The sequence below is a fragment of the Colius striatus genome, chromosome 1 (genome assembly GCF_028858725.1).
Source record: "Colius striatus isolate bColStr4 chromosome 1, bColStr4.1.hap1, whole genome shotgun sequence".
Taxonomy (NCBI): domain Eukaryota; kingdom Metazoa; phylum Chordata; class Aves; order Coliiformes; family Coliidae; genus Colius; species Colius striatus.
In genome coordinates, this window is record NC_084759.1 from 29,694,405 (window position 1) to 29,707,046 (window position 12,642).

The 12,642-nt window shown below is 39.3% G+C and overlaps 1 protein-coding gene across 7 annotated transcripts in view; it reads left to right on the forward strand.

The window, feature by feature from the left end:
* ZC3H13 (zinc finger CCCH-type containing 13) overlaps positions 1-10,902 on the forward strand; it is a 49,862-nt gene extending 38,960 nt beyond the window's left edge. For 6 of the 7 annotated variants that reach the window (XM_061994892.1, XM_061994910.1, XM_061994883.1 and 3 more), the window contains 5 exons: positions 895-1,410; positions 4,822-4,977; positions 5,874-6,074; positions 8,990-9,153; positions 10,405-10,902. In XM_061994892.1, the coding sequence (XP_061850876.1) occupies positions 895-1,410; positions 4,822-4,977; positions 5,874-6,074; positions 8,990-9,153; positions 10,405-10,575 (1,208 nt within the window). In that variant the 3' untranslated portion in view covers positions 10,576-10,902. The remainder of the gene's footprint in view (positions 1-894; positions 1,411-4,821; positions 4,978-5,873; positions 6,075-8,989; positions 9,154-10,404) is intronic. The other variant, XM_061994901.1, reaches the window with a different exon arrangement.
* The last annotated feature ends 1,740 nt before the right edge of the window (positions 10,903-12,642 follow it).

Genomic DNA, 12,642 nt, shown 5'->3' on the forward strand with positions numbered 1-12,642 from the left:
CCAGAACGTTCAGTCAGATTCAGTTCATGATTGACCTGCTTCTGCAGAGGGGTTGGACTAGATGATCTCTAAAGGTCCCTTCCAACTCTACCATTCTATGATGTCTGGGGAATAAAGTAATTTGTAGTACAAAAAAAACCCAACCTTGTAGAAAGAGAAAATGCTTGTGCTAACAGAACACTGAGGTAGTTTTATCATCTAAATAATGTTCTTAAGTTCATCATTAACATTCGTTTTGATATGGAAATTCTGGGCGTCATGCAATGTGAAAATGTCTCTTCTCTCTGGGAGACAGATCTATTGTAATCTCAAGAGCTGTTTTCACTGAGGTCAATCTGTCAACAGTTCCTGTTAGGCATCCTTTCAATGCATGCAGAAATGGTCTTTCCAAATGAAAATAACCACAGTTAGCTTGTTTTATTTGTGTAGTTCCTGTAAAAAAGAAAAAAAAAAAGTCAAATGTTTTCAAACTCAAACAGCATCAGTAGGAAAATATCTTTCTCCTAAAGCACTTTGGCGCTCTGTTCTCACGGTTACGTCTTGATTTTTTTTTTATTCTTATTAATTTGGAAGATGTTTTGAAAATTTTGAGTTTTGAGATAATTCTTTCCCTCCCTCTCTTGCCTAAATTTCTGAGTTAAAATTGTGTACCTTCAGCTTGGCTTCTTTCATAGTAGAAAGCAGCCACTAAAAAACTTTTTGGGGGATGGGAGAAATACCTTAAGTTTTTAAGTAAGGTTAAATCTATAGGCAATCTGAAGGCATTATTAACTTGAAGGTGGTGCTTTCTAGAAGTACATTTTCACAACTGAATCTTTACAATGCTTTGGTCTAGTGAAGTGATGTTATGTTTATGTGCTGTAGTCATGTATCTATTGAAAATATTTTCTTCAGATCGTCAAGATTCAAGAAGCCACAGTTCAAGAAGAAGTTCTCCTGAATCAGATCGTCAGGTCCATTCCAGATCTGGATCTTTCGATAGCAGAGAAAGGCTTCAGGAGCGAGATCGACATGAACATGACCGAGAACGAGAGAGAGACAGGAGAGAGGGACGACAGAGAGACTGGGATCGAGATGTTGACAAAGACTGGCCGAGGAGCAGGGAGCGAGAGAGACTCCGGGAACGGGAGAGAGAGAGGGAGAGGGAGAAAAGACGGGAGCTGGACAGGGAGAGAGAGAGACAACTACCTGAAACTTCTGAGAGGGAGAGAGACAGAACTCTTGACATCTCTTCTCAAAAAGAATCAACGAAACACAGTGAAACAAAACTGGACAGAGATCATGAAAAGGAATTTGATGGTGTTTGCCGGGATTCAGCGGCTTCAGAGAAGGAAAGAACAGACAAAGATTTGGGATCTTTACAAGGTTTTGAAGATGGAAATGAGGCCGAAAAGGTTGAGAGTTTAGAAGGTGAGATGGTCGAGGTTCTTTCCCAGAATAACAGTTATTTTATACCTTCCCTTTTAGCGTAGTGCTGAGCTATATAAGATTTTTCTACCAAAAGACTTATTGTCTCCAGCTTCTCTACTGTGGAAAAAAGACACAATAAGAGAGAAATCTGTTGAACATCTTCTTTAGTGTTAATTGTGTCAGTGTTATTTGTTAATTTCCAAACAAGTCTTGAGGCAAAGAAACATAAATGTTGTGAAGTATAATTAGCTAAGGTGTTCGTTTCTGAACAGGCAGTTTGCTAAAGCGTAACACCAAATTTGATTGCCTTGTTATATCATTCTAAGAGCTATTTCTTTGTTTCAAAGTGACAGGTAATAAGTGAAAACAAAAGAGTGTTGGCTTGGAACTGCTCTTTGGGTTTTTTCCCTGCAGAGTCCTATTATCATAGAAATGATTGTCTAATTAATAGGTGAAACATACATATGGCTTGGCCAAAAATGGCTTCACTGAGGTAGTCTTATCAAATGTGAGTTTGATTTGCTGGCCCTAGTGGTACTGGGGAAGACATGCTTAGAGTTAATAAGTAAGGTGCAAACACTGACTACCCCATGAGTTAGGAGTTTGTTTCATGGTAGACAGTGTAAACTTTGCAAGAATAGGGAGCTGGGAAGTACTTTTAACTTCTATCAACAATGTAAAAGAAGCAAGTCTAAATCCTGAGTAACTGGTGTGTATTACGTTTAAGTTCAGTAAGTTGGGGATTGCAGGACTTCGCAGTCTGTTGAGAGGAGAAAAAGATATTGTAGGATTTGGAATTTTCGGATGTTAGGGATGATAAGGCCCTGAAGTCTGTACTCTTCAGAAGCAGAAAGAGGGAAAAAAATGAATGAGAGTTTTGTAGTATAACACAAGATAGCAGAATATTGTCCCATCACATTTGCATTCATAACAAGAATTACCTGTATAGACTGTATCTCTGATTCTATGAATTATCCATAGTGTTCATTGTTAATTAGGGCTTGGGTTACATCATGTACTGTCTGGAGAAGATGATGAGGAATATTTATTACTTCTACCTGATTACTCACAAATTGGTTATTAGGGTTTACTGGTACAATTGACAAAGTACCATTTAAAGGAGATGATCTGTTGTTAAAAATAGTGTTTGGAGTGAGCACAGGAAAGTCTGCTCTGTGTCTTGCTGTAATGGGCAGAATTAAGCAGTTTTTAAGCTAGAGGAAAGAATGGTGCAATAAATCTGAAGTTGCCACATTATACTCAGAAAAGAGTTGGTGAAAGCCTGTTCCTCAGTACATGATCTGTTTTTGTGAGGGCACCTGTAACTAAACAGGCTGCACATGTAAATGTGTTCTTAGCTCTAGCCTTTCAGCAGGCTTCTTATAGATGTTTTGATGTGTAGTCTTTTGTGTATTTTTCAAAGAATGTTCTACATTCTCTGAAAATTATGATCTGTAGGAAGTTATGGGGCAATGGGTACAAGCTGGAACATAAGAGGTTCCAAAGAAATACAAGGAATAATTTCTTCACTGTGAGGGTGACAGAGCACTGGAACAGGCTGCCCAGAGAAGATGTGGAGTCTCCTTCTTTGGAGGTCTTCAATACCCACCTGGACATGTTCCTATGGAACCCTATCTAGGTGAACCTGCTTCTGCAGGGAGGTTAGACTAGATGATCTCTAAAGGTCCCTTCCAACCCTGAAGATTCTATGGTTTAGGATTTTTAGAAAAAATGTCTTTTATAAAATATTAGATGGCATTCCATTTTATTAAAGCATGGTATGTTTATGATTTTCTATGACTTAGTGTACTTCATTGTCTTTCATTCATTTACTCCTGTTTACATTGCTCCTTTTAACTATCATGTCGTGTTTTCAATGCAGAATGAATACAAAAGTACATTTCTAAAAAAAAGCAGTAGAGATAGTGACAGGATTATAGTCAAGAAATAATCAAACTTGGATTTGACATGAAAAATTGAGGAAGTAATAATTTTTAATCATGTGTTGAGAATTATGGATTCTTATTTTTGATTGCTTCACAGGGTAATTTTTTTAACTGTTCATCTGTGCTGTCCAAACACGTGGTTATGGTGAGCTGGTGTATCTGAGAGTTTAGTGTGGAGGCAGAAGATGGGTTGTACAGGCAGCGAATGCTTAAAATCATAAGACACAAAATGAAATCTAGCCTTATTTTCCCTTTGAAAAGAAAGGACGTTTTAGAAAACTAAATGCAGTTTGCAAATGTGATTATGTTAAGGAGGTATCTGGTGTTTACTTGGACAAATTACTGTAGTATATTTTCTAAGAAAATGTGAGAAGATTACTGTCAAAATTATTGCCATGTCTTGAATCTTAACATGTTAGCTGTAGGAGTGGGCTTAAATAATGCCCAAGGTGCTATATGCTTTCTCCAAAGCAACGCCAGGTGATGTGAGTAGTTAGTTACACTCTGCTAGTCTGTTGTCGTCTTGATTTTTCTATAGTCATTTTTATGTTAGTTTAGGTGATTTGTCTGTCTTCTGCAGCTTTTACAAAGGGAAGCCAAAAAAAAAAGACAGTTTCCTTTCTGGCTCAGAGAACTGAAAGACATTAGCACAGTCATCTACAGAGGAGGACCCCTATAAATTTTGTCTAGTTTATATGGAACAACTAAGTGCGAGTACTGTGGTGAAGAACCCTAAGAAAGCCAGAGTCTTGAACAGTAGAGTTTCTGAATGCTTGAATCAGATTTTTAACTCTTGGGGGTGAAACAATACCTTGATAAGTTCCTTTCATGAACTGCAGAATGTTTGTCTTGTGTTTACAGGTTTTAGGGAACATGTTTATACATACAGCACAGACATTTGTAGATGTATACAGAATTTGGATGGATAGGAGGGTAACAAATGAAGAAGTTTGGCATGGCATTCTAAAAGCTGCTCTTGGGATTTGCACAAAGAGTCTAAAACCCTGTGAATAATTGCTTCATTCAAGATATCTTGCACCTTCTTGTATTTTGGGACTTTGTTTACCTTGTTCCCTTGCAGAGCCTTTGGACTGAATCCTGAGTTTGGATTCATGTGCAAAAGCATCTGAAAGACTTTGAGGGGCAAACTTAGATTTGTATCATTAACTACATATCAGATAATCAACAAATATATCTTCTGAATATGGCTTTCTGTGTGCAGTTAGGACAAATACTGCACCAAAAAAAAAAAGACCAAGACATGTGAATTTCAAACTGCTGCCATATTGTATATGGGAGAAATAAATTCTCTGTTCTGAGTTACAACCTGTTTTCACATTGAATATACTTGCCCCAAAACCTAACAGTTTAGTTTTCTGAACTTCTTTGTTTTCAGGCTCCTTAAAGCGTATTTAGAAAAGAACAATGAGTGCTTTAAAGCTACAGTATGTATCTATCTCTGTAGGAGGAGAAGATGAAGCAAAGATTGATGATGTCCAGTCCCTGGGGTCTGGTGCTGGAGAATATGAGCCAATCAGTGATGATGAACTGGATGAAATTCTGGCAGGTGATGCTGAAAAGCGGGAGGATCAACAGGAGGATGAGAAGATGCCTGGTAAAAGTATAGCAAAACCCCTTTGTGATTATTTAAATGTAGAGATTAGATCAGTTTGCATATAATGCTATTGTAGTGTTGACAGTATTTCAGAATTAGGAATGCAGTTTGTACGCTCTTCAGTATTTCTCATTTGTTCTGTAACAGTCATGGGAGCCTGAGAAGTGTAGAGGTAAGTAGAGAGTACCGGGAGCTGTATTGTGAAGTAAAATCTATCTTGTTTTATATAGCTACAAGGGTAGACTTTTAAAGGGTAGGTCTATAAACCTGTTTTCATTTATCCCATTTGGTTTTGATCATTATTTGGAACTGGTATTGTCTGGCTTTGCTTGTCAAATGCACTGGGCAGCGTGGACTCTTCTACTTGTTCTAAGTTCGGTTGAGTCATCTGGGTTTGTATTTTCTATATTAAACATACTAGACAAACATAAATGTGTAATTATTCACTAACTAGTATGTCTCTTGGGGGAAAAAAAAAAAAGAAAAAACCCAAAACATCCAGCATCCAGAGTCGAAGTACTAGCTTTTTAAACATTTAGTTTGGATCTGTCATAGGGCGTTTAGTTGTACTATAACTTTTGTGAAGGCCTAAGTGACGTGTCCAGATTTTCTGGGCGAGCAGCCTTCCACAACAGAGTTGCAGCAAAAACAAAGTAGAATATTAGTAGTAGGGTTTTTAAATCTAAGAAACTTTATATTTGCATGCTCCTTTTTTCCACCAATGTGAGTTTTGATGTTCTTACCTGAAGTTTCCAAGGATCTGGCTTTGAGAACTACAGAACAATGTTAATCTAATATATATTGCTTTTAAGAGACCAGGGTGTGTACTCAGCATGTGAAATGAATCAGCTGTGGTAAGGGATGATGATGTGATAATTCATTCTCTGTCAATGTTTTTGCAGATCCTGTGGATGTTATAGATGTAGATTGGTCCAGTCTTATGCCAAAGCAGCCAAAAGAACCACGTGAGCCTGGGGCTGCACTCTTAAAATTCACACCAGGGGCTGTAATGTTGAGAGTTGGCATTTCCAAGCGATTGGCAGGACCAGAACTCTTCACCAAAATTAAAGAGACTTGTCAGAAAGTGTTAGAAAAACCTAAAGGTAATTGTTTCTGCAGGGATTAAACTATGTTTTGTATGTGGTGAAAGTCATTATGAAATGTGCATTGTTTTCTTTCATTGTTTTAGGTTTCAAGACCATAAAATTGTGTAATGAGTATTGAGTGAAAATCACAGGAATGTAATATAGCTGCATGTCAGTCAAAATAGTGTTTTAATTCCAGCAGTGGTGAGGAGGTCTAGATTAATAGCCTGATTTTTCTCTGGCATCCCAGGAACCAGTGAGCTGCTTGCAATGACTTGCATGGTAGAACTGTTTTTTTAGAACTGTGAAACATTTGCTGTCTTGAGATCTGTATGCAAATTATTCCAGGATCTAAATGTGAGAAAACTATGGCTTATCAATAATAGTGTCTGTGAAAACCCTGTTTTTAGGGAATAAAAAAAAATTACTCTGTAAATTTTAGTTCTTAATTAAAAGGTATTATATCAAATTCTTAGCAACCTTATTTACGCAGGTGTCTTGTTAACCACATAATCTCAGATAACCCAGATAAACTTACTTCTCCCAGCCCTGCTGATCTCCTTGAATGTCACTGCTTGAGACATTGTTGTAACTATTAATTGTGGGCTGTTGCTGCTGCTTCTGCTTTTTCTCAAGTCAAATGAAATGCAAATGTTTTACTGCATCACAGACTGCATAATTTGAAGTGTGTACTTGGTGTATTACGAAGTAGTGTAAAGGTCTCAGTGCAATATTTGCAGCTCTTTTTATGCAGTGTTAGCTTTCTTCTAGTTTAAAAAAAATAATAATCTCAGCTCTTATGCTTAAGAATTCACATAACCAATGTTATTGATACAATATTGAGTCTTCCTGAACTTGCAAACTATCTGGTATAGCAAAAGTATGAGCTATGCCTCTTTAATTTTGGTATGTACTTCAACACTTCTTACAAGGGATCCCTTGCCACAGGAACCACAGTGCAGGATCACTCCAGCTGGCTATTTAAAATTATACCCAAAATAACCTCAACAGTTCTTGCATGCTTCTCTAGAAATAAACAGGAAGTCCATTGTAATAGCAGGAGGCTCTCCAACACCACCTCTGAGCTGCTTTCAGTGTACTCTTGTTCAGCAGAGCTTTACTCTGGAGAGGAAGGGGGATTGACGTGCCCTCAGTGATTTCCCTTTGTGGTGTGCTGTCCCTCGTAGAACTGCCAGGGGGCTTTCAGGTGTAAGCCTTTGCTGTGTAATTTGCAAGCTGAAGATTACTTGTGTAGTGGTTACACAGACACAGTACATGTATTCTAAACAAAGGCACAAATATGGAGGCCTGCAAGGAGGCTGACTGCGAGATGGATATTCAGCATGCATTGCAGTGAAAATGTAGCGTTTTCACTTCGGACTTCTTCCAAAGTGGACTGTTTTCCCCATTTTATTCCTGAGTTTGGTTTCCCTTCTTTGTTCTTACTGTAGAGGAAAAATTTCTGGTAATACATTAAAATGTAGGGGGGGAAAAAGGAATAGTAGCTTTTTTCAGGGATTTTTAAGTTATTTTTCTTTGGAAACAAAAATCTGTACTATGTGATGGAATCAAAATTTGTAGCTGACTTTCCCTCTACGTACGCAATTGTTTCCTCTAAAGATGTGGACATGCTTACTTGCCAGACACACTCAGCCTCTGGCACCTAGACAGACCTTACAAGCTGCCAGTCTTACCTTCGAAGTGGCCTTTTTGTGTCTTGTCATTAAGTTCTGTTGTTGATTGTCCATTGAAGTTGCCTTGATGGCTTCAGGGCTGTTCAATTAAACCTGCCTTTCATGTTTCTTTTCACTTTCTTTAAAAACTAGTTTTACTCAGCTTCATCCAAATGCTCTGAGTGGTTTAAAAAAGCATCTTTGTTCTCTGTGCATATTGCCAAGCTACTCTAGCAGTTGTTGCTTTTAGCTGCTGTATTTTCCCCAAGTTTGCTGATGTCTTCAGTGAGGTGTTTTACTGTGTAGAGGCAGATGGATTGGACTTAGCTATGTACCTCACCATTTTTAATTTTTTCCCAAATGCATCATAGTCTTCCCATTTATTGTAGAAGGGTTATAGATCAATGAGCTGCAGTCCAGCACTCGTTTTGTCTCTGCATTTCATAGAAACAGCCTTGTTACCGAACAAGACTCACCTCGAGATCTGTCTTTTGTTAAAGTGATTCCAGCTGCTGTATTTCTGATAAATGTACAAAAAGACTTGTCCTGCCACTTTGAATATCTAAATCTATCTCATCTAAAGCATTTAGGAGGGGTAGTTCATTAGCACCCGTTGCCTTGTTCTCCAGCTTCATCCACCATGGATGAAAGAGTATTATTAGCTGTGTTTCACTTCTACATAGACATAGAAACCCTGTGTTGATACTGGTACAATTATCTGATGTCTTTCGGAGAAGTGCAACCTAGATCATATTCTAATTAGTGCTAGCAGTAAACACCTTTTGTCACATGTCTGGTCATAAATGAGATGAAACGCAAAAAGTTCCACTTAAACTTAAAGAACAACTTCTTTCCTTTGAGGGTGAGGCACAGGCTGTCCAGGGAGAGTGTGAAGTCTCTTCTGGAGGTTTTCAAACGTGCCTGGACGTGTTCCTATGTGACCTGATTGAGGTGGACCTGCTTGATCGGGGGATTGGATTAGATGATCTCTAGAGGTCCCTTCCAGCCCCTACCATTCTGTGATTCTGAGATACCAACTCTTTTATCCCAGAGCTATCACTTGATTTTAGGCCTCTCAGAGGTTGCGGTCTCAATATTGTTTTCGAGTGCTGAAGCTACATACAAGGGTATCTGTCCTTCCCTTTAAATGATAAAGGATATTCTTTTTTTCCAAACCTTCAAGAAATTTCAAAGTACTGTATTTTGTTGTTTAAAAGTACAATGTAAATGTTGATCTCTGCAAATAATAATTCTTTCCAGATGCAGAAAACCTTTTTGAGCACGAGTTGGGGGCCTTGAACATGGCTGCACTTCTAAGAAAAGAAGAGAGAGCGGGGCTGCTCAGTAACCTGGGCCCTTGCTGCAAAGCACTCTGCTTCCGAAGGGATTCTGCAATCCGTAAGCAGCTGATGAAGAATGAAAAGGCAAGTGCTTTATTTACAGGGCTGGGGTAAAATGTGCAAACAGAGGTTCCTGGGAGTCCTGGTTGATAGCAAACTGAACATGAACCAGCAATGTGCCCTTGTGGCCAAGAAGGCCAATGGCATTCTGAGATGGATCAAGAAGAGTGTGGCCAGCAGGTCGAGGGAGGTTCTTCTCCCCCTCTACTCTGCCGTGGTGAGGCCTCATCTGGAGTCCTGTGTCCAGTTCTGGGCTCCCCAGCTCAAGAGGGACAGAGAACGTCTGGAGAGAGGCCAGCACAGGGCCAGCAAGATGATCAGGGGACTGGAGCATCTTCCTTATGAGGAAAGGCTTGCGGGATCTGGGGCTGAAGAGGAGACTGGGGAGGGATCTCATTAATGTTTACAAATATCTAAATGATGGCTGTCAGGAGGTTGGGACATCCGTTTTTTCCCTGTTGTATCTGGTGACAGGTCAAGGGGTAATGGAAAGAAGCTGGTAACCAAAAAGCTTCATTTAAACATAAGGAAAAGCTCTTTTACTGTGAGGATGAGGGAGCCCTGGCACAGGCTGCCCAGGGAGGGTGTGGAGTCTCCTTCCTTGGAGGTCTTCAAGATCTGCCTGGACACGTTCCTATGTGACCTGATCTAGGTGAACCTGCTTCTGCAGGGGGGTTGGACTAGATGATCTTTAGAGGTCCCTTCCAACCCCTGCCATTCTGTGATTCCACTGAGCCAAGCATTTTTCTAGGGAGATAATTTCTGTGTTTGCTGTTCTGAAGTAGACCTAGTCCTCTAAATAATAAAGAATGGACCTTTTATTTAAAGGGGTTGTAGGGTGTTTATTTTTTGCTTAGGATGACTGATTAAGGTTGTGACTAGAGGTAGGTGCTGTTTCTCATTTACAGGCTTAAAATCTGGAGATTTGTTTACCCTCTTTAGAAAATACACAGAAAAAATAATTGGTTAAAATTCAGCATCAAAGTCAGCTATCGAATAATTCCTCTTTGAGATTCCTTGTACTTTTATAAGAACTCTTAAGATTCTGTTCTAAGTTAAAGCTGAAAGAAAAAATACCTTAGCCCTTTTTTTGCACTTGGATGGGTTTTCTGATCCTGCATGCTAACAGAAAAATCATTAAGTCTCAAAGCCTTTTGTAGTGCCTGTGTGTGATTAAAGTTACAATTATTGAGAGCACCTGAGGTCCATTTCCTCAGCTCGCTTGTTAAAAGCACTGTTTTCAGTTGGTTCTTTCTTCACTTTTCATTTCACCAGGGTGCAACAAAACAAACATACACAAATTCTGCCGCCATGGACAGTGACTTGCTACGGTTGAGCCTTCGGTTATTCAAACGAAAGACTGCGTGCCAAGCTCCTGGGCAGGAAAAGGCAGAGGACAGTAAACTCCCACAGCCAGCTCTCCAGCAAGAAGTGTGTGTGTCTTGAGCCGACGGCCACAGCGGCACTATCCAGTTGATTTCCTTCTACCAGTGTTGGTATTGATGTTTAGAAGTGGTTGGTCAGAAAGCAGCTGTAGAAGATGGAAGGAGATACTCCATTTGTACACAGATAAGAATTACTGGGTTTGGATGTGAATAAGAGGGGTAAAAAAAAAGACTTCTGTGAGAAGTTCTCTGCAAGTTTTATAATATTGAATCTTACACTGTAACATAAACCTATTTTATGGTGCATCAAGTGTAATAATGTGAAGATGTCTGGTTTTACTAGTTTATAACACCACCTGATATTAAACTGAAGAAAACTGTCTCTGTACTTTTCCCTCATTCTGAGAGGATTTTTCCATCACTGCCTTGGTCCCTCAATACATGTCTGGAATTTCTTAATAGGAGAAGTTCTTCCTGGGAGTTGTCTACCTCCACTTTACAAATCCCTTTCTTGCCATGGCAGCCTTGGGGGTGGGTCTGGATTTGGACAAAACTATCACTTTTCCATCATTACTGTAGGTTTCCTCTGATAAATTTCTGGACACATAAACCTAGTCTAGTTACTTAAGGCTCCGCTTTTGTCAATGAGAAGTAGTACAAAAACTTCCAGGAAGTGATTGATGATCATTTTTAGATGCCTGCATTTGTCAGACTAACAGGTTTTTGAAATGTCTGCTGCTTACAAAGGAGGACAAGTGCATGATATTTTTCCATCCTGGTACATATCAGGGCAGATCAGTCCCATGCAGCAGCTGGGGGGTGTTTCACACTTGAGGAGTGTCAGGAGCTTTCAAATGTTAACAGTAAAGACAGGGAGCAGTGATGTTTTGCTGGGTGTTACAGATTTGAAGGGCCTGGTTTTGGTTTGAGAAGTTAATATCTGTGGGGATATTTGGGATCTTTTGATTGTACCAGTCAGGTATGTTTGGGTAGTCTGTGGAGGCCTCTTGAGAAACTGAGGCTTCTAAAAGTTCGTCCTAAGTCTGCTTTTCCTGGGTTTAAGCCTGGTCTGTCACTTTGAATTCTGCTCACAGAGGTGGGAAGGAAATCCCTAGTTTAACCTTGCTACTGACTTGCTGCAAAGCAGCTTATTTCCAGTGTTCTCCTTCAGGTTGAAAATGAGTTATGAACCACTACATTTTTTGGCAGATGGTTTATATTAGTTTCTTACCCCTTTTCTCTGCTTGGAACCAGCACTCCTACCAGGTGGGATGATGACTACAGTTTAACTGCCTCATCTCTTGTGATTACTGACAGCTGCACCAGCTTCAAGCACAGACCTAAGTATCAATAGCAATTCAGTTCAAATACAAAGCCTTTATACTGTAATGCTGTTCTATATTGCCAAGTATGTAAGCCTTCAGTAAAATGTTCTTATCCTACATTTAAAGAATTGTTGCTAAAGAAAATGTGAGGTTGTTTTACTTTAAGTGCCCACACACTAGTGTGTTATGTACCTGTATCAAACAGCAGCGACATGAGATATTTCTGCCGGGTTGTTTGGTTCATATTAAACTACGTGATCCGGGCAAAACTTCATCATCCCAAGTTTGTCACTTGTTGAACACTTTTAAGTGAGTGTGGAACTGTTATTTTTAATGCCATTGATGGTTTTATGTATGCTTATAAATAAAACCAGTGGGTGTTTTAAACACATAAGTACTTTAATGGGAGCAAGAGTAAGCAAACCTGTGCTATTCAGCATTTAAATAGGTTCTCACCTATTTTATGGTGATGGTAACACAGCCTTTAAGCTGGAAGTATTAGATCATTGCTTCCAATTATGTTAAAGCTTATTTTAATCTCTGCCTCTAAAAGACATAAAAATGTTTGATGGCTAGAAACAGCCTTGTCTAAGGCTGCAGTACACAAAATAGATTCAGTGTGGCATTTAATTACACTGTGCTCACTTTTAAACACTCTTCTTATAAAACAGTCACGGTGTATCTATGCACTTGGTTTGCAGAAGTATATTTCACATTGGCCTAGAAAAAGCAAAATAAAGTGGGCTCCTATGAGTATCTTGTGAAGTGGTAGCATCCCACTGAATGTCAAAGCCAGTGCTGAA